The 25,785-nt window shown below is 50.9% G+C and overlaps 8 protein-coding genes across 8 annotated transcripts; 4 read left to right on the top strand and 4 right to left on the bottom strand.

Annotated features, from left to right (window-relative positions):
* Window positions 1–4: 4 nt before the first annotated feature.
* On the bottom strand, window positions 5–703 carry GIR2 (the record flags this gene model as incomplete). The annotated part of the gene is made up of 1 exon (XM_064869522.1): window positions 5–703. One exon carries the CDS (start codon window positions 701–703, stop codon window positions 5–7), a length of 699 nt encoding a protein of 232 aa, XP_064735019.1.
* A 296-nt stretch (window positions 704–999) lies between these two features.
* Window positions 1,000–2,238, top strand: PMZ80_001073 (uncharacterized protein; the record flags this gene model as incomplete). The annotated part of the gene is made up of 1 exon (XM_064869521.1): window positions 1,000–2,238. The coding sequence occupies one exon, from the start codon at window positions 1,000–1,002 to the stop codon at window positions 2,236–2,238; it is 1,239 nt and encodes a 412-aa protein (XP_064735018.1).
* Window positions 2,239–3,576: 1,338 nt separating this feature from the next.
* On the top strand, window positions 3,577–5,830 carry PMZ80_001072 (uncharacterized protein; the record flags this gene model as incomplete). Its single annotated transcript, XM_064869520.1, has 2 exons — window positions 3,577–5,507; window positions 5,557–5,830. 2 exons carry the CDS (start codon window positions 3,577–3,579, stop codon window positions 5,828–5,830), a joined length of 2,205 nt encoding a protein of 734 aa, XP_064735017.1.
* Window positions 5,831–9,830: 4,000 nt separating this feature from the next.
* Window positions 9,831–11,146, top strand: PMZ80_001071 (uncharacterized protein; the record flags this gene model as incomplete). The annotated part of the gene is made up of 2 exons (XM_064869519.1): window positions 9,831–9,840; window positions 9,894–11,146. 2 exons carry the CDS (start codon window positions 9,831–9,833, stop codon window positions 11,144–11,146), a joined length of 1,263 nt encoding a protein of 420 aa, XP_064735016.1.
* A 752-nt stretch (window positions 11,147–11,898) lies between these two features.
* TPT1 (tRNA 2'-phosphotransferase) lies at window positions 11,899–13,377 on the top strand (the record flags this gene model as incomplete). Its single annotated transcript, XM_064869518.1, has 1 exon — window positions 11,899–13,377. The coding sequence occupies one exon, from the start codon at window positions 11,899–11,901 to the stop codon at window positions 13,375–13,377; it is 1,479 nt and encodes a 492-aa protein (XP_064735015.1).
* A 1,735-nt stretch (window positions 13,378–15,112) lies between these two features.
* Window positions 15,113–15,418, bottom strand: COX19 (Cytochrome c oxidase assembly protein cox19; the record flags this gene model as incomplete). The annotated part of the gene is made up of 1 exon (XM_064869517.1): window positions 15,113–15,418. One exon carries the CDS (start codon window positions 15,416–15,418, stop codon window positions 15,113–15,115), a length of 306 nt encoding a protein of 101 aa, XP_064735014.1.
* Window positions 15,419–16,956: 1,538 nt separating this feature from the next.
* PMZ80_001068 (uncharacterized protein) lies at window positions 16,957–17,987 on the bottom strand (the record flags this gene model as incomplete). Its single annotated transcript, XM_064869516.1, has 3 exons — window positions 16,957–17,738; window positions 17,813–17,844; window positions 17,899–17,987. 3 exons carry the CDS (start codon window positions 17,985–17,987, stop codon window positions 16,957–16,959), a joined length of 903 nt encoding a protein of 300 aa, XP_064735013.1.
* Window positions 17,988–22,010: 4,023 nt separating this feature from the next.
* On the bottom strand, window positions 22,011–23,883 carry PMZ80_001067 (uncharacterized protein; the record flags this gene model as incomplete). The annotated part of the gene is made up of 2 exons (XM_064869515.1): window positions 22,011–23,532; window positions 23,876–23,883. 2 exons carry the CDS (start codon window positions 23,881–23,883, stop codon window positions 22,011–22,013), a joined length of 1,530 nt encoding a protein of 509 aa, XP_064735012.1.
* Window positions 23,884–25,785: the final 1,902 nt, after the last annotated feature.

The following is a 25,785-nucleotide window of genomic DNA, read 5'->3' as shown; positions in this document are numbered from 1 at the left end:
CATCTCAGGTTTCAACTTTGAGCTTCTCTGTGCCTTCCACTATGCCATCCGCTTCTACGTCCACTTCGTCGACCTTGCCAATGAGACCTCGTTCCCACAACTGCCTTCCGGTGAGTTTCTTCTCCTCAACCCTGACGCTCCTCTTTCCCTTCATCTCGGCCTCCTCTTCCTCCTTCTGCAGGCGCTCCTTCTCCTCCATATCCTTCTTGAACTTCTCTCTCCATTCCAAGAACCTCTCGCGGGTAACTTTCTCGCCTTCGAACTTCCTATTCTCTTCCTGCTCTTTCTCTCGCGCAGCAACTTCATGTATCTCTTGCTCCTGGCGCTGCCTATCTGCCATCAATACTTCTGCTGAGTCCTTGAGGGTAGTGACGAGCGTGAAGACCATAGCCATGCCCATTGAGTCCTCTATCGTGCTGCTGAGAGTGTCCAGTAACTGAGCTTTGTCTGCTGCAACATCGAGAAGAGGATGTCTGGCTGCACCTGGCGGAGACGAGATATCGAGATTGGGAGCGACATCGGGATACGTTTCTGGGTACGATACATTCAAGAGAATTATCAGCGGTTCGTCCAGTGGCTCTGCATTAGCTGGTAGGTCGAGGGCTATCGATATCCTGTAGGCTGTATCTGAGATATCTTGGATCTCATCTGGGAAGATTGAGTCGAGGACTTCTCGCTCTTCCTTCTGCTCGTCGGCACCCATGATTGTAGGTGGTTCTGAACTGCTGCAAGCGCAACTTCAAATGGGAATGCGCTGCTATGTGTGTCCTCTCGGGGAGTCCCTCTATGCTCAAACTTTCCGCGTCCCGCCGCGGAATGACGGACTGCGGGCGGAACCCTTCATTGCTGCCTGACAGCCACAACTATTGGAGAGGCTCGAGGTTATCGAGTTCACCAGAAATTTCGTGGAAGGCCACAACTTTCTGGATCACTTCAATACGGACATTTGTGAGCGTAATTACTGCGGATTCGACCAGTCGTACATTAGAGTGTCTCAAAATGGGCAAAACGAAGACGAAATCACGGAACAACAGCAAGGACATATTACGCAGCGCAAATGCACCTCTAGTCAAGTCAGCAGTAGCCTCGAAGTCGCAAAAGTCCACTGAAGATCTACTCGCAGAAGCTGCGACGTTACTAGAACACTCTCAGCCAGAGCAGGCACTACCACTCATACAGGAAGCACTGAAGAGACTAGAGACAGATAAGCAGGCCTACTCAGACATCGATATTTTACTGCACAACGCTGCGCAAGAGAAAGCAACCTTCCCAACTGCGCTGGTGCTCGGCGCCGACGTCTGTTCTGCCCTTGGCGACATCGACAAAGCCAGAGCCCAATATGAGCTCGCCGTCCAGATCGATCCTAATGGAGCGCTCGTGTCAGCCGAACCCTACCTCGAACTGGCCCAACTATCTGAAGAAGGCGGTCGCAAGAGCATAGACTATTTCGAGAAGGCAGTCGAGGTGATGAAGAACGAGATCGAGGTCCTTGATGAACAGCTCGACATTGAAGGCACACAACAGATCGTGGATATGAGAAGAGCAAAAGTGGCAGAAGCACTGTGTGGCATGGCTGAGGTGTACATGACGGATCTGAGCTGGGAAGAGGATGCCGAGCAGAGGTGTGAGCAGCTGGTCACTGAAGCTATAGCAATATGTCCAGAGTCACTCAGCGCAGGTGTCCTACAAACACTGGCCAGCATACGGATCAGTCAAGACAGACTCGATGAGGCGAAGAGGACTCTAGCTCAGAGCTTAGCGATTTGGAAAGGGATTCCGGCGGATGTCGAAGATCCCGCGAGACCAGATTTCGCTACCCGGGTTAGTCTAGTGAGGTTGTTGATGGAGGTGGAACACGAGCAAGACGCTATGGTCGTGCTGGAAGGGCTAGTCAAGGAAGACGACCAGAGCGTCGAGGCATGGTATCTAGGCGGTTGGTGTCATCTGCTGATAAGTCAGAAACCGGACATCGGTGAGGATGCAAAGTCGGCGAATGTTCAACAAGCGCAAGAATGGCTTGCGAACTGTCTAAAGCTGTACCAGATTCTACAATATGAGGATGAACCTCTTCGGAGCCACGCCGAGGAACTGGTTCGGGAACTCAATAGAACGCTTAACATCGAGGGCGACGAGGATGAGTGGGAAGACGCAGATGACGATGAAAATGCGTCGGACGGAGATAACATCGAAGCCATTGACGACGATCATGCCAGAGACGAGGATGTCGAGATGACTTGAAGATAACGAAAGCGATGTTCGATTCGAAAGACAAGCCATCCATGCTCCTGGAATTTCTCTGAGATGAACCCAGTAGACTGGCACTCTCGCAACAGTGACCTTTCTGGGAAGCCTTGCAACGACATCCGCGCATTTCGTCCCTTTTCGACCGGCATCTCGGAGCAAGAGTTCGCTTCAAGATGAAAGAGGCGTAAATAAAGTCAAGGTGTGGTGGCATTTCAAACGGCTACGGCGCGCCTCACCCACTAGAGGCCAACTAGAAGGACGCCACACTCTGTTCCACAGGAAGGGTCAAGATAAACACGCATGTCGAGGGAGGACAAAGCCATGTTCGAGATGAATGACATCGCACACGCGGTAGATTCGGAAATTGATGATTACAGTAGCTACTCACACGCTCACGTGTCTAGCACATCTTTGGTGAGACAGAGCCACAGGATGGCAACCACGCTTGCGTGCACCGGCGGGACAAGGATCTCTCGAGAGCACGTGTGGATAAGACGACTGATTTGGCATCGAGAAGGATGGGTGCTCATGCAGAAGTTCTACATAGAGCATTTTAATCTCGATCGCGACCTCTGTGTATCGGTAACCATCGATTGTGCACACTGTAGCAATGTCTGCAGAATTATCTCTACAAGACTCTTCTCAAGTTGGGCAAAAAACGATGAAAGAATATCTTTGTGAACTCTGAAGCAGAGAAAATAATGATAGATCAAACACCCATGTAACTCAATCTTACCATTTGCAGGCACCGGCCAGTCGGCGCTCGTAGCTTACTTGGTTGTGGGCAAGACAACCTTTAGGCAGTCGCTAATCGGTTAAAGCGCAAGTCTAACTGCCATCCACCGCCTCCACCTTCCCCTAAATCTCTGCATGACTGCACGATGGGGCGAGGGTACCTGCGTCTCCCTCCCTCTTTCTGAGTGGTTCGGGCATCCTAAATCTGCAAGACTGGATCTGTGACCTGCATGCCAAGTGTCTACGGCCAGAACGCATTCAAGCTTGGATGAGGCTTGCCGCCTCTTCTACCTCTCCGTGCCTTAACGGTCCTCGAGAAGCGTCGTGCCCTCAGCATCTCCTCGAAAGCTGCACCAACTCGAGACGCTTTCGTCTCTGCCATTCTTTTGTACATTCAACTTACCATAGTCGCTCCTTAATAACAATAGCCCCTCCCTTCTTACCAGCTGAGACCCCAGCATTTCTCTCGGAAGCCCAGACCACCGTTCACTTCAATCGACAACATTCAAGATATAACTCCACGTGATGTTTTGAGAAACAGAGCAAGCAAGGATTGCAAAGGGAGGAAAAACCACGTTCAAATATCTATCCGCCAGTATGGACATGTTCAGACAGACCGAACCCGTCCTGCGGAACAGAGACCTTTTTGACAGACCTGCACCCATACCGGAGATGAGGATCAGAAGCCTGACGCCCGACTTTGGAAGCATACAGAAAAGAGCATCTAGCGATGACTCGGGTTCTAAAGGCAGCTCTGGTGGCTCCGATGCAACGCCGATCGCGATAGGAGTAGTGGTTCCGGTTGTCATCATTGCCATCATAATGTTTGTCATCTGGAGAAGACGACAAAGGATAACAAAGGTCGAAGAGGCGAACGACAAGTACAAATCGCTCGACTTTGGTGTCGACGAGAGTGGCATCGCTCACAAGAAGAAGAACGGGCCGAAAGGTCAAGCGCCCGAGATGAGCATGGCCGATGTCAGGAACACCCTACGAAAAGACCGCGGTATCTCGGTAGACCTGGGCACAGCAAACCCATATCTACTGCCCCCTGAAGTCCAGCAATCACGAGAGTCTCTGCATAGTCTGTCGAGGAACCTCAACAATGGTGATGACAAGTATCGGGCCACAACCTTCGTTCCTGATGATGGATCTGTCCGTTCCCCTTCGAGCTTGAGCCGTGGAGATGGCTCATCCACCTTCACTGGCTCGACACGCCACAGGACAGGCACCATGAATTCCGACTCTAAGACCGATCTGCTACCTCGGCTTCCGCCTACACGGGAGCACTCCGAGACTCCCTCAGTTAGAAGACCTCTGCCTGCTGCCGACAGGACACAATCAGGGTTCTTGGCACCATTTCCGCAAGGAACTGACAGGAATTCGACCCTCAGCACCGGGAGCAATACAGCCGCCCTCCGAGCAAGCAACAACTACCTAGGCAAGTTCATCAAAGGCGGTGAGAAGCAACAAGAGAACAAGAAGGATGAACAGCCTGGCCTGATAGTCTCAGAGACAGAGGTCCAGGTGACTCCACCAGCGGATGAGCCTCGCGAACTGCCTACCGCTGTGGTGCGCAATGAGCCCCCGAACACGAAACGATCAAGTAGCCTCTACGAGTCGAAACAGACAGATCATGCTATCGCCGAGCTTGCAGACACTCACAATGCTATGCACTACAATACCGCGCCAGAACCAACCATACCGGTCATCGAGACATCGTCTAACGAAATGGACGCTGCTTCGCAATCGCAATTTCCTCAACGGACTCAGAGCAAGCGTGACCCAGCCAAGGACAATCAGCAAGCCTTCGACGCCAACGATAAGCCGCCGGTGCCCACAGTCAATGTTCAACACCATCAACGCCAACAGCCACCCGCAGAGTACGCCGACGATGCGTCCGATTACTATGACGATGACGTGTACGACGAATACCAAGACTACGTGGGATACGCAAGAGGCTCGATGTTGGGCGCACGCCCTCTACCACACGATGACCCATCTGAGAATCCAGAACAACGTGCCAATCGAATTAGGTCATTCTACAAGGAATACTTCGATGATAGTGGCAAGCAGGGTCAAGCCAACCGACAAACCAACTACTATGATGGCTCAGAGCAGTACGATGACTTCGACTACGGATATTATGAACATGCTCACTCTCGTGGCCCATCGATACGCTCCGATACACGACACCGAGCCTTCTCCCACGGCAGCCACGTTTATCACTCACCAGGGCCTCGAGCACAGTCAACCATGTCTGGCCAAATGGGTCCACGCCAACGGATGCCTCCTAAGAAGAAGCAGCCACCTCCTAAACCACTGATGACCCTTCCAACGCCTCACAAGCTGAAAGACGACGACTTCCTGCCAAATGCTATCGACTTTGCTCCCCCACAAATATTCAAGAACCAAAGGTCAGGAACACCAGACAGTATGCGAGGTGGACTGAGGCCATACTCCCCTAGTGTACGACCTCATGTACCGTTAAATTCATCTTTTGATGACCTCGCTAGTGTGCCTAGCCCGTGAGTAACTGCGCAATTCTCCCTTCCGAGCTCTGCTAACTTCTTCTAGTCACGCCCTCCGAAAGTCAAGTACCTTCACAGCCCTCGACTTCGCACCACCTCGACGCTTCAAAGAACCAGGAGATAGCATGTCCGACGCAGGCAGTGTGAGGAGTGGCAGGTCCAACATCTCTCAGATGCAGTTGGCGAACATTAGGAATGGAGCCTACCGTGTCAGCCGCATACCGAAGGAGGTCGCAGGCACAAGAGATGATATGTTCGCCGCATTGAAACCTAAGTGGGATATGAGAGGTGATGGCGCTGCGACACCAACGTTGAGATAACATCAATTCAGAGGGAGAAGGAAATCAGGCCTTTGCCTCAGCCTTGATCTGCGATCAATTACACAAGCACAAACCATCCACAACATGTAATGTCTATAGAGGTATGACCGGGGGGATCATAGAGCGGCGCAGCATATTCACGCAGCTTCTTCTTCAACGAGGCTCGGCGCAGCCATCGAAAAGCATACGATTTTGTAGACATATCTTAAATATTGTGACGGCCATGGGAGGGAGCTCTGAGATCTGCCTGAAGGTCCAGACGACCAGATAACATAGGGAGTGGGTAGGGCTGAAACCATTCAAACAGAGCTTTTCTGAACCTCATTCCACACTTTTACTGCTACTAATGACATATACAGCTTAATTTTATTTCCCGCCTAACAAATAGCATGGCCGTTTTTGCACTTGTGGTAGCCTCCTCGTCCTATCGTTCCGACCGCATCTGTCTCAGCTTGGACTGTCGACGCAGTGGCGACCCTTCGACAGCAGGTGCGGCAGATTCAGTAAGTCCAAGGCAAATGTGCATCCCACTGGAAGGGGAGTACAACCCGCTGTCACGGCCCATCGGAAGGAAGGTACGAGGAGCGTGAAAAGGAAAGTGCACCCAAGACCTGTGACGGGTCGCATCTGCCTTTCAAAACTGGTGTCTGCAGCTTGAGAAGGTACGACCGAGCCATTGGTGGTAGGGTAGGCACGTTCGAGGTGCTTGCGATACGGAAGGTACTGACCCGATCTGACACGAGGAAGGCAAGTTCGGTTATGTGGAAGGCACGCAAAGTCATTGGCTGTAGGGTATGTACATTGTAGGCGGAAGGGGGAGGCACGACTGTTATGACTATTGGCAAGGAGCTACGGCATGTTAGGAGGGAGGAGTGACTAGCTAGCTCGCGGAAGGCACAGCCACGTGCTGGTGTTGGAGAGGCACGATGGACTCAGTGATTGTAGGGAAGGTACACCACTGTGGTCTGGGAGAAGGCGCGATCGTTAGCGTTCTTGCCAAGGACGGCACGACCGGCCCAGGAGGAAGGAGGGACGGCTAAGGAGGTAGGTGCGACTGGCTAAGAGAGGTAGATACGACTGACTGGTTGAGCAGGGCAAGCGACCAATGATGATGGGCACATGCCATGTGCCCATCCAGTGCTGGCCAGCTTCGCAGCAAAGCTGGCTTCGAAGCTGGGGAAATTGTCAGCTTTGCTTTGCTTTGCTTTGCTTTGCTTTGTGTACACAGCTAGCCTCATCATCGCTAGCCTATCAGCCTCGTCGAGCCCTCGAAATCGTGCCTTATCCTTACTAATACTGGTAAACGCTAGCCTAGTTAGGGGGCGATAGCGACCCCGCCCAGCTTTCCAAAGCTGAACAAAGCTGGGTGAGGACCAGCTTTGCTTTGTAGCTGCGCGAAGTAAAGCAAAGCCAGCTGCGAAGCTGGCCAGCACTGGCACATGCTTGACAGCTTTGAACGTCCGGCAGCAAGGGGTCAGTAATCATCGGCGGCCGCCTCGAGAATGGATAGGGTGAGATGGAAGGAGGCCGTGTTTAGGTAGTAGGACGTGGTGACCGTGTTGAGTGGGTAGAGCGATCGTGACAAGAAGGGAGAAGCGACGCGGGTGGAAAGGAGCGATTGTGGTAACAAGCACGAGCGATTTTTGTGAAAGAAAAAGAGAGATTTGAAGCCCTGGTTAGGACAAATGCGCCATGCGCTGAATGTCTGACTGGACAAAGATACAAGCACCTCATAAGAGAGAGACATAATCACTGTCAGCCTGGGGCCAGAGGATATGCGCCGGTCTCAAGCATCAGCATCGCACCGTCATTTCCCAGACGCCTGGGCAAGACCAACTATGCTTTGACGGGGCCGTCTGGTAGGCATCACTGTCTTCCGTGAATGGTGTAGGGCCTAGCTGTCCGGCTGAACACATCTGCCCACCGATATTAAGAAGAGAAGTCTAAAACACCATGGAGAAACGGGTTCTGACGCTGTGGGGTGGGCGAAGATCGTGTTGCACCGAGAGAGGAGTGTAAAACACCACCTGATGGTCAGTTGTTTGTTAAGCATTGCTCCTTTGGCTAGGGACGATCCCGGAGGGTTTATTCTGTAGTTTTGCCACTGTAAAAAAGCAGGATGAGGTACATACCTTGTTTGTCTGTCCCGTGCTGCTGTGCCCTCGTGATTCTTGTAGCACCGTTTCCGATTACCCATCCGTATTTAGGTTAAACATGCAGCTGGTACGTCCTGGATAGTTCTGTATGAGCTGAAGGCAAACTCGCTGTTTCCTATATTCCTGTGAAACAACGCTGCTGGCAGACATGACCCCAGAGGTGCACACAATGGTGCAGAGTATTGAGAAGGAATGTCGTCAAGAAGTTTCAGGGTGTCAGCCGGAAAACCATGCCCTAAGTATATCCCTGGCGACCTACCTTCCATGACCCAATCCTGTATCGCCCGTCCGGCATCTCACCAAGCATACGGGTGTCAGTCATGTGACAGTTAACTTATTTATACAGAACATTATATAAGTCGTATCCGGTGTAAGAGGATGAACCAAGCGTAATGATGGGCTGGATAAGAGCCTCGACCAGGTATCGTGGCGGTTGTCCACCTTCCGGCTTAAAGGTGTGTGAGACAAACGCGCTTTGGTGAGTACAAGCAAGTTGTATCTGTGATTGTCTCCTTGCCAGCAAAAGTAGACAGCTGGGAAGTACTAGACGAAATCCGCAAGGGACAAATCGGGTTTGTAATTGAACGAGGATGAGTATACTGATGAGGGCAGATACCAACAGGAAGGGCCATCGACTCTGACGAGCAGTCAAATAACTGAAGGACATCGTAGTCCGAGGCATGTATAGAACGGTTATTCTTGTGACTGGCGAGCTGCGAAGTGGTAATAAGAGGCATGTGCAGAGACAGCAACAAACTGAGAGCGTGCACGCGATACATAAATCCCCGACGTAGTTCGATAGATGGTACGGTGAGCCAGTAAGGCCTCAGGAGCAACCATCAAATCTTACGCCGCATCGAGTCCGACACGAGGTGCTCCAGCTCTGGGTACTGACGCCACAAGCCATACCAAAAACGGGCACGCCCCAAAACGTCGTGGGGTATTAACGTCCTTCCATCAGAGCATATGTAGCCTACTGTAGAGCAGACGTCAATACCGGTGGCGAAGGAGAGATAAATTGACCGATAATGGTGTTGCTGCTACGGTATTGTTCAGAATACAGAGTGTAGATATCATGATCGACGGGGTTATGCCTGGTAGCAGAGAATTGTCAGGCTCAATTGGCAAGACAAGAGAGCTATTGATAGCCACTGCCCGCTAAAGTCACGCCTCGGTTCAGCTCTGGATTGGTAGCCGGAGAATTGGCTGATTTGTGTGGCCAAGATGGCTCAGAGCTGTCAGCTAAGTTGACGCTACCAAAGGTTAATACCCTTCGCCAGCCTCTGTGGGAATAGCGGCATTTGGGACGTTGCAATCAATTTCCATCCTCCTTGTCCATGTCCGTCTCTCATCTGCTGCTGGGAAGTCGGGTCGCTCGCTGAGCAGTTTCACACATTTCTCTTGTTCGGGATTCTCTGAGGGGACTATCGCCTTACACACCTTCCGTGTTCTCTCATGACATCCCACACTCTCTTGTAATCAGTTGCATATTCCTTTTCTGCTTCCACTTCTTGTCGCCTATGGTCTCATTTGCTTGAGTACCATCAAAAGTTCGAATAGCCAGCGCCTATCTGTAAACCGTTTGCGATTCCGAGCGATCCAGTACAGTTCAGCCGATCACGCGTCAACCACCCAAGCGACTGTCTCTGTTTCAACTTGGTCACGATTCGAAACAAGGACGAGCGGCCCTTTTCTACCTCAACTGGGCAGCCAGAGAGGCTCATCTGATCACGCCGACCACGAGACATCACTCTATTATACTTCGGGCTGCTGTCGTTGCTCTGCAAGTGCTGGAGGAAATCCACGGCTAGCTGTAGATTGACCTACGGGTCCAAGTAGTCGCCATGTCGTCAGGTAAATACTTTCCACGGTCCTACTGCAGCCTGCCGAACCTAACAAACAAACAGTAGAAACCACAACGGCGGATACAGCAACTGATACGGCACTCTCAACCACTGTGGCGACGACCACGCCTTCGACCTCGTCGGAAACTTCTTCAGCAGCACCAACAACCACGACGCCCATTCCTTCCACTACTACATTACCTCCTTCTACGTCGATTATCTCTGCCGAGCCTTCCACAACATATGTTGCACCTACCACAACACCAGCTCCAATACCAACAACCGTCGTAACAGAAGTCACATCAGTAGTTACGCAGCCGCCGACAGGAGATCCCGCCACTGAAACTCCTGTGATCGCCACAACGATCTACTCTACACAATCTCCTGTCACGATAACACCTACTGCCTCGGATGCTTCTACCCGGTCCGAGACCTCTTCTGCCCCCTCTTCGACACGATCAGCTCTCAGCGCCTCTGGTTCAGGGGATGGCTCGTCTAAAGGCTTGAGTAGCGCCGCGACGATAGCCATTGCGGTCATTATTCCCATTGCTGCAGTTGTAGGCCTGATTATATTTGGACTGTGGTTCTGGCGAAGGAGGAAAGCGAAGAAAAATGCCGAAGAGCTGCGCAAGAATGAAATGGCCGAATACGGCTTCAACCCGAACAATGACCCCAGTCTACCGGTTGGTGCAGCTGTATACACTGATGGTGGCTCCGAAGGTAACGACGATTCTGGCTATCGTGGTTGGGGAGCGACCACTGCTTCGAATCGCAAGGCGTCGACCACTCTCGGTTCGAATAGCCGCGTTCCCGGTCTGAACGGTGCAAGTGGTATGTCTGATGGTGGCAGTCAAAGTGGCTATGGCATGCAGCCTTCGCCGTCAACTGGTGGCTCCGACGGCATGTCGCAAGATCCTCTGGTCCCTGGCTATCCTGATGCGGCTACAGCTGGTGCCGTTGGTGGAGCAGCAATAGGCGGGGCTGCTATTGCAGGAGGAGCACGAAACAGGGACAGCCAAGCAGTCAGCAGCATACACAGAGGAACCTCGAATGCATCATCCGCCTACTCCGGACGCGGAGTCGCACCATCCGAAGCGTCGTCAGACGTTCCCGATATGCCACGACCATACTATCAAGAAGAAGTGCCCTACAACATCTACAATGAAGTGCAGCCGGGCCACGGACCATACGGTGATGGTACATACGGATCACAAAACGATCAGCCCGTGATAAGAGATGTTCAAGCAAGACGCAACACTCGCATCGAGCGCGCACCAACCTTTCCCCAGCAAGGTGGCATTGCACAAAATTTCTAAATAGCTACGTTCAGATTCCAGCGTGTAAGGCGTTCATGGCGAGCTATACTGGAACTGGATTTGTGGCCCATCCAATACCCAGGCCTGTCGTTAGCGGAGACGAATTTCTTTACATTTGTCGCTATATTAATCGTCGTTGTCGATATGGGATGTCCAAGTTGGCGGAGGAGGATCTGACTTGTATATATTCTCAATTACCTTGAGATTGCTGTTGTCCCATGTCAAGGCTGTAATGTAGGAGCAGGTCATGTGTTGGCACGATATCTGCCCCGAGCAAGCCCCTCAATATCAATGCTTTCGTTGTACAACTTCTAACCTTATCGGCCTTTTTTGTGATTTTCGTATGCATTGTTGTCGGCTTCTCTAAATACTGCCTGTTCGTGCTCATAACAGTACTTGTACGGCTCCTGCTCGTCGCTAGGCAGCCATCCACCCACGAGGGTCGCGCGTCATAACATCATTTGGTGACTCGATCGTCGTTTGCGCTGAGTCACTGCTTCGGAATAGACTGTTACTTCTATACAAATCTGATTTCTTCCCATCACCATTTTCAGTGACGCTGTTACCTCTGCACTTTCCTCCCGACAGTTCACTTCCAACATCTAGGTCCCTTCGCCAGTTCCTCGGGGACGTCAAATGCCACCCGCATGACAATAGTTTTTCCACCAACGCATAAATTTGCCCTTGGTAGAGTTCAAGAAATTTTTACGAGACTACTAATCACCATTCCTCAACATCTTCGTCTACTCAATATGGGACGCACGACAGGCCCAGACGACACACCCTCCCGCTCCAGAAAAGGCGAGCGAGGCCGAGGACCACGATCATCACAATCACGGACAGTCATGATCTCAAAGGCTCTTTCACGACTTCTTCGCCATCAAGCCGTCAATGAAGGCGTGCCCATCACGAATGACGGCTGGGTTAAACTTGATCATCTGCTAGCATGGAAGGGTCTGAGCTCCAGAAACGGAGTCAACCCTCCGCCTACGATTGAGGAGATCTGGGAAGTCGTGGAGGAGAATGAGAAGAAGCGATTTGCTGTGCGGTGGGTTGGCAAGGAGAGTATTGGTCAGGCGGGTGGCAATGTGCAGGGTATGAAGAGGAATTTGATGCAGTCTACGAAGGATGCGAAGGCTGTGAGCGAGAAGGCGAAGGCTATGGGCTTTGGAAGGACTGGTGGACCAGCGGCGAATGTCGATGCCGGCGCTGGAAACGTTGAGGTGCAGGACCAGCCATCTACCACGGTCGGAGAATTAGTCGATAACGAGGAACAGCAGCACGACCAGGCAGTACCAACAGAATCAGAACCACAAGCATCAGCATCCACCTCTTCCGAAACACAGTCAGACACAGAGACAGCCCGAGCAATATCTCACTACCGCAACACGCAACCACCTCCACAAATATCAGAGTTCCAGATCCGTGCAACCCAAGGACACAGCATCCAGACCATCGCATCTGATACATCCCTCCTCACGCCCATCACTCTCGACGATGCTTCCAGTATCCCAACCACCTGCGTCCACGGCACATTCTACGGCGCATGGCCGCTCATCCTGCGGTCTGGTGGTCTGAAACGAATGGGACGGAACCACGTCCACTTCGCGTCGGGACCATCACTGGCTGAGATTGGAATCACGGAACATGGGGAAGAAGACGGTAATGTAGGAAAGAGTGACAAGGTGATCAGTGGGATGAGAAACGATGCACAGCTGCTTATCTACATTGATCTGAAGAGGTGCCTTGAGGACATTAAGAAGATTGGAGTTGAGATGTTGTGGTGGAAAAGTGAGAATGGAGTCATACTCACCGAGGGTGTCGATGGTGCTTTTGCTGTGAATGATAATGACACAAAGTTGGAAGATAGAACCTCCGACACAGCTGTCGAGGCAACGCCAGAAGCACAGCCAGACGACCAGCAGGCAGACGCTCCATCATCGGTCGGTGACACCGCCAAGCAAATCGCCGACATGAAAGTCAAGGGCAATGGAGGAAAACATAAAGCGCCGAAGAGCAAAGCAGGCCAAGCACAAGCACAGAGCGATAAGCTCGTGCCAATGAAATACTGGAACACTGTCGTTGACGTGAAAGGGGGCAACGGCGTGATCTGGCGACAGGGCGAGGGTATTGTGAAAGAGCTACCCGAAGCCTTGACGAGTAGAGGGACGCCGAAGTCTAGAGGGCAAGGAAGAGGGAGAGGGAGAGGTAGAGGGAGATCGCGTTCATAAGCTGGGATCCAAGGATGGTACTTCGTTTCATATAAGTTTCGTTCTACGTTACGCCTCATCTCCACCGTAAAGCAAGATAGCCTCACTCAGGTACCACTGAGTCAAGCTACTTCCCATGCTCAGTGCCATGGCAAATTGGCCAGTATGGTTGTGAAGAGACCTGAGTCAAGGACACATAAAGCGGAAACTCCTGCTTCTGAAAGCCCAGAACAGACGTGATCAACCTTGGACCAGTCACCACAAACTGAAGCTTTCGATCTCGATGTCCGATTCTTTATCGGCCACACTTTAGCTGTCAACCTCGTCATGCTGCGGTGACCCATTGTTGTAGTATCCTGAAGCTCTGTCTCTAATAGTGGTGGGAAAAGAGCTCTTCGTAGCAAAAATGACCTCTCATCGATGTGCGAGTATGTTGTGGAGGGGTGGTAGGCAGATTCCAAGAACGATAGGATGCTTGTTCAGACATTTGCAACGCACTTGCATCAGTTCTAGGTGGTCTGGCGGTCAACTTCTGCGCTTGTGTTGCTGTGGGTTATTGGAGAGGTTGCGTTCGGACTCAAGTAGGGGCATCGTTGAGCGCCCTGACAAGATTGTGCTAGTATCTGTCTCCTTGTCCTAAGTGCTGTAGTTGCAACTGCCGCCCTGGTTAACATGCACCACAATAGCTTGATCTGGATATTCTAGTGGCCTCAATCTTCGCTCTCAGCACCACGTGACCTCTAAATCCAGCTTTCAATTTGTGCTTTGCTGAACTGACGTGCAGCGAGTCTCGATAGTGCCGTAGTCACGAAGGAGCGGCAGTCCACAGCGAACGAACCGCGTCGAACTTTAACAGTTTGATTTGTGATCTGTCGTCGATATTCTCAATGCATGTCCTTGCCTTCGCTAAAGCTCGACCATATAAATCGTTGATTCGATTACTCATTTTCTATCAAGCTGTCAATAGTTCAACCAACTCATTTCAGTATCTGAGCTCTAGGTATAGTCTGTTCAGTAGTTTCGTTGGTCACCCATTTGAGGCAAACCTCGACTCCAAACGCAGGCATCAAACTTGAGTTATGCATATTTCGATAATTGATCGTATGAGAAACTGTGTCCGCACACAGCGTTGTTTGCTTATGCTTCAAGAACTCTGCCTCACCGCGTCCTCTGGTTCTCGGAATAGAACGATTGGCCTTCTCAGCAAAGACATAAACGTGGCTGTTTATCCTGGCGCCACCACAACCACAATGCAGGAAGTGGCAGAGTTGCAAGCAGGTTAGCACATCAAATCTGCGATATGACTGAAGGCATACCATGTAAGGGGATAAATCGATGACTCAATTTTCATTCGTGTATCATACACTCCATCTCTTGCATATCGGACTTCAGCTGTTAGCATATGGATGGTTAACGCAGTCCCCTCCAGGACCTGGCGCGCCTCGGTCGACAACATAATCGCTCGATGATTCCAGGTTTGTGCTTGAAACTGCTACGCTGGTTGACTGCAGGTACCCGGATCCAGATAAGGGCTGCTTTGACATCAATCTGTGTCGACATGCGAGCGTTGAAGCGTCAGTGTGTGTGTGTGTGCCTGTAGGCAATTACACGTCCGGCGCAAGCATGCTGCAGCTGTAATTGAATGATCGAGGGACAATCTTTGTGGCTTTCGGGTAGATGTATTGGAGCCTGCGCATCGGGGCTGAGTTTGTCCTCACGCTCTGAGAATGCTGAATCGCCAAGTTGTGTAACCTCCTCAGGTTGTAGGATTCCTACTATCCTCTGTAACCTTCTTGCCATCTTCTGTCTTCTCAAACACAAGGCCCAGATTGTCCCACTCATCTCGTGCCATCAATCCCTTGTCCATCCGACAGTCCAGGTATCCCCGTGCCAACTGCCGGCATTCGTCGGTATTGGTACCTCTCTGACCTTTGAGACATTTCAGGTAGGATGATATCAGGTGCTTGCATTCTGCATCATGGTCGAGGGGAAATGAACCTCTCTCGGGAGGAGTTGGCTTGAAGGTCTGGGCTCTGCCACCTGGTGCGCCGAAGCCGGACATCTGAGCGTTTGTGCGTGAAGTTGGCCGTGAGGTCGATCGAATTTTCGAGTTTCGATTTGTGGTGAATACTTGCGCTGAGACCTGGAGAGATCGTGCAGGCGGATGAAAGTCGAAGATCACGCTGATCTTGTGCGAAGATGGTAAACCTGAAAGCCGAGCAGGCTCGATGTAGGGTGTGTTTCAGCAAGAGCCGCGTGGCAAGATCTTACTACCGGTAGGATGAGGTCTCCGAAGCTGAGATGTGCCCAGTGTTTGAAAGAGGCGGTGCAGGAACGAATGTGGAGCTTACGGCACTCCATCGCGCTAGCTTCGGTAAAGAATGCTTAGCAGGAACAATCTCGATTAGGTTTTGTCAATAACAGGGGCATACAGCCTGAGCTGGACAACGCATCGGACCCGGCCTATTCAGATTGATCACACCATGATCATACGATGTCTTCAGTTTCTAGAGATTAACATATGCATTACTTTGATCGAGACTCATCACCTGTCCACCCGAAGATCGGTACTCGAACAATCCTTGCAGCGCCGGAGAGAGCGCGCATGGTGGCACCACGCATTGGCATGCCGGGTTCCTCGATCCTGTTGTGACGACGCCGGAGCTTGCCAGCATCATTCTTGTACACGCGCCGCTCGGACAAAGGGGGACTAGCAGCTGTGTATCGTCTTCGAGCTGTGTCTGATTTGACCATCGACGAACACGCCATGCTGGTTTGGCCCGGTATTCGGCTCGCATTGCACTGCGCTCTTGAGCCAACTTGCGCCATGCCGCCCTGTCGTGTGCAAGCGTCATCGAACCCTTTCTATCGCTTCCTGAATTAGTTCGTCTCGACCCCAGACACAATATATGTTGAAGATGGTGTTGATTGGATGTAGTTCAAGATGATTTGTGCAGTAGAGGGGTCGATGTACGTAAAACTCTCGACCTAAGCGCCAACATCTCCTGCCTGCGTTAGGAGCCGGCGCAGCCTGTAAATCTTCGACTTTGTCCTCACGGCATTGCCATCAGGTTGTCGATGTCTGCGTCTTCGTGGATGAAGAAGATCGAGAGGGTCGCATGCCGTGCTGAGGCCTGCGAGTCGCAAACACCGAGAGCGGCACGGAAATCTTGTGAGGCAATACAGAAGGGGTCGGCATTTTTGACGTGGTTCTGAACTGAAAAATGCTGAAATACCATAGTTTGCGCCGGCTCTCGCTGACTACAAATACCTTTCCGACCGAATGCACCCTCCACCGAATACTGGACCTCTGTTCGAAACTTTTGTCGCTATGGCACAGCGCGTATGTTGTACAGGCGCTGCCTGACCCCACCGCAACCGACAATGACCAGCACTATCGCCCGAAGGGTTGCAAATAGCAGATTAAGAAACTATCCTCTCAAGAATAGCCAAAACAACATGACCCGGACCATGACCGTCGAAAGTAGATGCCTGAGTCCTGCAGGGGGCGGCGCCAGGATGAGTATTGGACCGCGACTGGAATCCCACAGGAAAGCTATTCTGCATGCTGAGATAGCAGACCATTAGTGTTTGACATTCTCAGTCATACCCCGCAAGCGTTGGATGTCCTCTTTGCCGTCGCCAAAAGTTCGCCCTCTGGCCCCATTCATTCGTGAGAAGCCATCCTCCCCAGCGCTCGAGGACCGCCGCAGAAAACTCCCAGGAAATTTCGTTAAGCCAGTCTTCTCCCCATATCGTCATTTGTCCATTGTCCTCAATATCGCAGGCTATCGTGCAGACCTCCATCAGGAACGTATTGCAGTTCGCTGGTCCAATTGCTATAAGTTGATCTCGCAGTGTTGGTGAAGGGATTAGATCAATATAAGCATGGTGCGGTGTTGTCAATTGGAGTTGCGTTGGCTTCAAGGAATACGGCAAAGCCGGTGCAAGGCTGGCGAGCGCTGTGAGGTGTGCCTGAGGATCGGATATGATAGGGATGTTGATTATGGGCGTGAACAATTGATGCAGGCTTCGGCGGATCTCGCGGATGTTGTTCGGCACCACCACGACCAAGCTGGTAGGATCTGGCACTGACGGTACCAGAGCAGCATCAGGACTGAGTGAGGCGACCGCTGCCGCTTCTAGGAATGCCGAGGGAGGACCATATGGCAGGTAGCCCGACGGTGAGCTCTTCAAGTCGCCCGAGCTGATCGAAGGCCCTGGAGAGCTTGCGGACGAACCATATGCGGCGCGTAAAGACTCATTCTCTTGAGCAAGCGCGACGTTCTCACGACGAAGACGTTCAAGCTCTTCGCCTTGTAGGTTACTTGCCTCCTTCTGAGCAGCTTCGAGTTTCGTGAGATGTTCTTTCCGCCTTTGCCCTACAAGGGTGTTAGCAGATTTGCCTAAGGTACATTGGCCCATTCGTAAACAGAAGAAGCTTTTAGTGACTTACGAAAAACGCGCTGAGCATTTCTGTTATATTCCCTGATGAGCCAGGCATTAATATGGTCACAATCCCACGCACGTACACCTACTCACCTCTTCTTCTCTTGCTTGTTTTGTTCGCTACCAGATTCGGACATTGTAAGGCTCTCTGTAGCAAAAGAATTTATGTCCTCGAGCTTCATCGCGGTTGCGGCACACATGGTTCAAGTATATTCTCGCGAACCCTTTTGGACTAAGCCGGTTTCCAATATTTCCCAGCGTCAACTCAGGAACATAGGAGATTGATCGACGATACCGACAGCTGTGACACCCCAGTCGTCGAAAAGCAAATAGTAGCTGAAATAATTGCGATGTGATGATTACGGTAATACTGGGACCTCAGGCTCTGCGGGCCGCTGCGAATGGATGCGGTCTGAGCAACGGCAGACGAAGAGAAGCCAGGAAGCAATCAAGTCTGCAGCCAATGTGATCGAACCATGGGGTCCTAGAGAATCGTGGCGGTAGAAGGTTGTCCAACAAAGTCTAGATCACAATTGGTGGGCATCACTTGAGTAACCGATAGATCACCAAAGTAGCTGAAAGATCATCAACTGGCAGAATGACATCCGCTGGAGTTCGTGCCTGAGGATTGGACCCATGTGTCTGGATGTTAAACGTACAGTAGAAGATCGGCCGCTTCGAGGGCAGAAATACAAATTTGGCAAGACTACTCACGATGAATCCGCAAACGCAGAATCCACAGCTCCACAGCGGAGTAGCTATTTGGTAGAGCCTGAGTCTGACCTCCGGATACATCTCCTGCGCGAGGACAGAAGACGAAGCTAGTCAGCTTTCGTCCAGGGAAAGAATCGAACTTCAGTGTACGAGAAAGAGTTGGTGTGAGGTGCAGACGTCGATTCGGCAAACTCCATCGCTTCACAAGATTCTGAAAGTGCGTCCGAGTGAGATGACTGCGACATCATTAGCCGAGGGCAGTCTGTTCGCGTGGCTTGTCCATGAACTTTTAGCCTGGTTCATCTGAAGTTCTTTGATGTTCAGGCACCAATCGGCTTGACAGGGATGAAAACGCCGTATGATCCAGCATGTGGAGACCCGTCGTTGATGGATGCTGCGGCATAAGCCCAAATTCTTGCGCCGGCAAATCACATACAAGAACAGAACTAAAGAGTAATGAACGTTAGCCTTGTGGAAATGTAGCCAATAACCATGCAGCACGAGTGAAGCGCTAGGTCAAGACAAAGCAACGGAAAGCGTGAGGATCAGGCCTCAGACGCCACTGCAGTGGCCGTAGAAGGAAGTCCTCGATAGTTCGGGATTCTGATCTGGCTGCAATCGCTTATCAGAATCAGGCGTAGAAGCGAGTCCAGGGTGGAAGAAGATTCGCACCAGGTATTAAGCGAAGGTGGCAGACGAATAGGCTTCGTGCCGTGCTTGTGGAGTCTTGCTGGTCGTTGTCGCTGGGACAAACGTGCTGATAGAGAGGTTTGCAAGCAGCCAAACTCATGCAAAATCTGAAGACTTCGTGCTTCGAGAACAGCTGCACGCCATGATCTGCAATGCCTAGCACAGCACGGTGTCGTTATTTTCCATGATGGTTAAGTGGGCGTGGCAGTCGCAGGAAAGCACAGAACATGCAAGCTTATTCGATGAGTCGACCCTAAGATCTACATTGATGTTCGGCACTGCATCAGCTTAACTAGGATGATTCCTAGTGACGAAACGACAGTGTTCCTGCCGCTATGGGAGTCTCTTTGGCAGTCCTTGGCGAAAAGATCGCTGTAACACTTTACGTATAGTGCAGAGCTTATATTTGCGCTTTTCAGAGCTGGCCTCGGGAGTCGAAGCGAATAAGGTCACGGACTAAAAGTGTGCGAGCACGAAGACTTTCAACAAGATATGAACGAGTACTTTGTTTGGAAAGAGCGATAGCGACGTTGGGCTACTTGCTGTGGACGATTCTGAGAATCGAGCTTGAGAAGAAGGTTGGAGAGCTTGTGAGATCATTTCGAAAAGTGCTTCTCAATTTGATGCCTCTGTTGACATAGTCGGCATTTAGCATGGGGCTTACGAGTAGAATGCAATCAATAATAGTTCGCCAGGAACATCAAATCACAAGCCGCAGACTATCTTGTTAGACTTCTCAGACATGAGCCTTCGCACATCATGAACTATACTCTAGTATAAGTTTCCTTATGGAGAGCACTTCGATACTCATAGCAACTCACGTGGATGAAGAGCACGAACTCGTCATATATGAAAACAGACCAGATAAGTTATTGCCCGAATGAAAACAAATAATGCAATCGATACCGAGTCGCAGCGCTAGCACGAGCTAGTGAGGTTGCTGATTCGTGAGAAGAGTCTAACCAATAGCAGCAGACGACGCTGGCTTCAGCGAGGATCAGCGTGGTAAGTGGATAAGAACTCAGCCTCACGGCCAAGGACATCGCGACGTGAGGTCTACGAAACTTAGACGCAGCCTCCACATCCTCATCAATCTCTATCTCACTGACACGGATCGTGCTCCCAACGTTTGACGTCGCGTGGGTCAGCCTAGCAATGCAAGATGAAGCATACAATTGTTCAATGCCGTATCAAGAAGGATCGATGTCAATCAATTCGGCAGACACGCACCTGCACCTCAAGTCTCGTCACTAGGTAAGTCGACAAAACTTCTAGCAACCCGAACCAAGCGCACCACCTTGCATACATCTTGAAAGCAAACGTCTCGCGGTGGTCAGCTCAAATGACAAACAGGGTGGTCACAGAAGCGCTGTGATATTGTTCTCGAAGTCAGTACACAAACCTAAGGTAGTTTCGTCAATCGCGAGTTTCTTTCTCTCAGCTGGCGGTCACCACAATGAGCACCAAGGTCACAAGGACCACTGACCATTTTCGAGTCTGAGCGGGGTGCCAATCGGACAGCTCCTATTCTCAGAGTTTCTTCATTCGTTTCAACCATGTGGAATCGTCATGGTTAATCGAGTTGAAGACTGTCTGACCGATGGCAGAAAAGTCTTGCTATATCGACCGCCTCTCGTGTACGACTCTGAGACCCGAATTTGCAAGGTTCAAGAAAGGTATCGGCTCAGAGGGCGCATTATGAAGTGAGCCTAACCATTGGCGCTCCTCTATCTCACTTGCTACAGACATGAAACTGTGCACCTTGCATCCTACATGAGCAGCCTCGCCGGAACCATTGAGCAAACCGGGCGAAAGAACACAAATTTGAGCACGCCATCAAGTTGGTGTTCAAACTCGGTATCGTGTCAGTACGATTGACATGACGCTTGTCGGGCGCCCATTAGCATTAGCCAGTACGATCACGAAATTTCGACCAAATACTTGCTCACCTGTTCGCATCAGAATCATGTCGGTCTAGATCCTAAGATTGAACATGGGCAATAATAAAAACTGGATCTGCAGCACTAGCTGCACCACCGTGCTTGACGTGGTAAGATTTCGGTTTTTGCAGAGTTTGTGCAACCATTTCCTTGTAAGCTACTTGCAATAGCTCTACCAACGAACATGTGCTGCACCTCTGAGCGTCGGGCTTGTGGACTGCAAGTGCCGCTGACCACTCAGAAGCAACGCTGGGGTATCCCTGTCGTCTGATTGGCACCGTAGATCATTCGTGAACAGTGCCAGGATTAATATAGGGGATCGGCGTCTGACAGGTATTGAATTTCGGTTTTCGTGCTACGTGATCTGGCATGACAGCTGTCGACCCCGGCTGTACTGCCAATGATTCTTGGCCTTTTGAAATGTGTTTTCTTTGATCTTCTGCTTTCGGGCAATCAACGAGATCGTGCGGCTGTGTCTGTACAAGAGGTATGTCCCATATTGGCCGGCTGCTGGTCTCGCGGGATGTCCGTGGAGGTCGCTGCTCCCTCCTGAATGTCCATGGCAGGTTCAGCCTTGGCAGGGGCGCACACCACATGACATTGCAGACCGGATAACGATTGCGCGCTATTGCAGAGTAAGCTGGTCACGTGAACGCAAGGTCGAGCCACAACCATCGAGTCATGTACCAAGGCTCGTGATCGAGGAACGGACCGGGGTGACGAGTATGTATAGTTTTATCTCCTCCTATTCACTAACACAACTCTATTCAATTTTTCGGTTTTCAAACGCATCTCTAACACCGAGATGCCGTCCACCGAACCTTGAACCTGAACATCAAGGCTCACATAACATGGGTGATTTTATGGGTCGTCTGCGTCTCGTTTGAGAGCGATCTCGTGGATTTGCCCTATGATGCTTTCATACTCTGTGCTCAGTCGATCTCCTGCCCAGACGAAACTCTCCAAGATATCCGTGACTGCCTCGTCCCAGTCAGTGGTGGCTGACAGCGGTCTTTCGCCGACTAGATGCTCTGCGACATGTAGAAGGAAACTCGGTAAATACCGATGGCGACGAGGCGAAGATGGCGAGGCGATCGTCTCCTTGTTATATGACGATGCCCTTGAGTCCGTGGGCAATTGCGAAGGTCGAGGAGGGACACTGCTCGACCTCGATGCTTCCAGTGACCTGGGCCCGGAAGTGATGTGGCCAACAAAACTCAAACTGTACGCTCCGCAGCTTGTCAAAGCGGAAGCAAACAGCAGCCACAGCAGCATTGGCATATCGTCAACCCAATCAGATAAGTCGATCATAGGAACATTTGCTTGATCACTGTCACTACGCTCAAGTGGTCGCACTCTTGATGGAAACTGCGAGCTTACCAATGGAGGTGATATAAGCAAATTCCAAAGCCTTGAAGATAGCTGATCTGTAACCATGGGAAGGTAATTGGCGGATCCAATGTAGTATATCACCAGTTTTGTCGTCGTAAGCACGAGAAGATCTTTGTTGCCCATGGTACTGGTGAGGTTGCATTGCTGGTTGAGGACTGCATGGCGGACATCAATGTCCTCTCGGAGGAAGTAGAAATATTCCAGCTTGGGGTTGAGAACATCCGGGAGCTGGCTTGGTTCAAAAGTGACGTTCAGCTCATCCATGAGGCTGAGCAGCTGTGCTGCATCTGAGCACAGCGACAGGACTCCCTTGGAAAGGTTATTGGACCTCTGATGTAATGCCGAGCCATATACGAGGTTATCTGTTGATTGTCGCATGACAACGCTGGGGTGCGGCAATTCAGGTGGAGAGAATTGCGGTATGTGGTTGAGTCGCAAGGCTAGAAAACGATCCATACGTTGTACGAACGGAAGCGACATGCCAAGATTATGAATGCCACCGCATCTAGCCACCAGTGCGCTCATGCCAATTTGATGCGAGCGAAGGGACTCATACCGGTCCAACATCAGGTCGTACTCGCAAAGCGCAACAATCGCCAAAAGCAGCACGTCGATATTCTCAATATCGAAAGACTCGATCTCCTCTCGGGTTACCTTCAGTAGCCTCGTGTAGATGAGGTCCGTCAAGCCATCAGCCACAGGCTTCAAGTGCGGATGGTCATCCTTGATGTTACTAATGTGTGCTTGAGCTACAAGCGTCAGGCAATAGACCTGGTTATGAAGCATTAGGCGATAGGCGACTTGTCTGACTGCAGGGTCTTTTCGTTGTGGACGGTAGATGAGCATTAGTCGATCGAAATGCTCGGTAAAGAATTGCACAAGAAGCTTTCGGAAGTCCTGTGTCGCGGTGTCCTCTACTGGTAGTTCGAGCTCTTCCTCTATATCCGGCTGGAGTGTCAGCGACAAGGTAGCTTCTCTCGGATATCCAGATCTGGACCTGTTAGAGTCAAGATCAGCTTCGCTATGGAGAAGAGCATGTCGCCGCTGTCTCCCATAGTTCAGATGCGTAGCCAACGCGCAGTTGCGTGTATTGCATCCAGGAACACCGCAAGTGCGGCTTCCCTCTTCGGAACTTGCTGCTGAATGCCTTGAGAGAGACGGAGTTCGTGATACTGCCTTCCGGGTGCTGTGACGACGGTCAAGCTGGGTGTCGCTTAGAGCAGGCTTTGGTGCAATACTTCTTGGTGGTATACTGCCAGATGGTGGAGCGGAAGGTCGTTTCTCTCGAGGCATATCTTCAGTGACAAAGAACACATCCGCGGTGATAATAAGACCTATTCATTGTACTACCGAGGCTTGTGTCGCTGCAAGCTGAGGGTATATACATTTCAGAAGTCAACTGATGCGTCGTGAACTCAATACCCAGCCAGGGTCGTATGTTACGCTTGTCGGCAACTGCATCGCAACAGCCACAACATGCAAGCGACTCCTCCCGGCATCGATCAGCTTCACGAGGTCATTGAGGTAGTCGTGTACGAGCTATATCCACAGCGCCCAGATTGAAGCCCAGTAAATAGGTTGAAAACCTACTAAATGGTTCGGTGGCAATAGTCCGAACGTGGTGTGAATTGTAGTAAAGGACTGTCAGGCACCGACCAGCTGAATGGTCGATGCAGGAACTGGGATAACGCGATACTTGTGAACCTCTTCGCCACAGCACTGAGCAGAATAACATGATCTCGGAACAAGCCAGTCGAGGTCGTCAGAACGATGAAGTTTAAGCTTGTAGGTTCAACTGCTCAGGCTTGATGCAAAGCAATACAGCTGATTCTCGTGTTGCCTGGCTTGGATTGGTCGAAACATAGGATAGGGGCTTGTCATCGAGGGCCACAGACCGGGATGATCCTCAACGTCGGCCCAGCTATCTGGCATGGCCTGTTGGTCTTTTCGGACCATCGAAGAAGCGGTTTTGATGAGCCTGGCCTGTTACAGTACCAAGTGAGCCACAAGATCACGGCCGGCGAGCTGTTTCTGGGATTGTCAGGGTTGGTACATGTTGAATGTAGTGAAGTTGCAATGCTATTGGTTCCAAGGATGAGATTGCTCGCCCGAAGCAGATGTGGTTCTTGAAGGTTGTCTCCAGATATGGTGGCCGATGAGGACAGAACTCAATCTGCTAACGCCATTTATGCAGTGTCAGGGGACGCGCGAACTCTACCTAGCCCGGTCGGCAGAGAACAAGTTGGGAAAAGAAGGAGCTGAGATCATCCCTTTAGCTTTGGGCGTGGCTGTGCGAGTGGCTGTGGATGTGGCTGCACCCCACATCACTCTCTGCTCCCATGTTATTTTGCGTGCTCAAGCTGACCAGCATGCGTCTGCGAACGTCATGCGATACTCTACACTATCAGCTAACTTTGCAATATCCTTTTGCACTGACAGATATCGTGAGTGTCAGGTTGATGAGGTTCCTGGCTTTGATTTTGGCAGTTGTGCACTTATGACCCGCGGTACTGGTGCCGGGTAGAGAAGCTTGTCGTTCCTGACTTTCGTCCACGAAACCATGCGAAAAACTTCTCATTTGTCCGATGGAACTTTGGAAATTCGCTGTAACGCAGCTGAACACCGTGTAAACCGTGTAATAAAAAAGCAACCATCATACAGAATAGTCGTCAGCTGATTTTACCAGATAGAGCAGGAGTTCAGCTCCTGCAAGCATTATTGCGCAGAATTCGTCAAATAAGCCGATTGGTGTTTTCTCTATATCCGCCATCACGGATTACGCCAAGAACGACCCTCTGAGCTGCGCATTCCTATTTTCAGGTCCTGTTACCTCGTATGCAGACCGAACCTCGCTACAATACTAGGAACAACCCAACATTTCTCTGACGTCCAGGTGCTTGTTATGGCTATCTTACGCGCAAATAGATACAGGTCAGGTCTACTAATGTCTCCATGTCTGAATTTGTTTCGACGACTAGATCCGTTATCAACATATCAGCCCATGGGGCAAGCATCTGGTATACATATCTACTGCTCTGCTCAAAGTTAGGTGTTTTCATCGAAACCGTGATTAATCTTCTTCTTCAAAGCAACGATCATCAACTGTGCTCAAGATGTGTCGTATGTGCTTATACTACCACAGGATTGATCTGGAACAACTGTCAACAAGTAATCCTTTCTCCAAGGAGTACTTGTTTCCAGACGAATCCCCTCTGCCAAACAATACCATCGTGGAATCTCCCGA

This window comes from Knufia obscura, assembly GCF_036327395.1.
Source record: "Knufia obscura strain CCFEE 5817 isolate CBS 148926 chromosome Unknown scaffold_1, whole genome shotgun sequence".
In the NCBI taxonomy this organism is placed as follows: Eukaryota; Fungi; Ascomycota; class Eurotiomycetes; order Chaetothyriales; family Trichomeriaceae; genus Knufia; species Knufia obscura.
The sequence above is the reverse complement of the archived record's forward strand: the minus strand, read 5'-3'. Positions and strand labels throughout refer to the sequence as shown.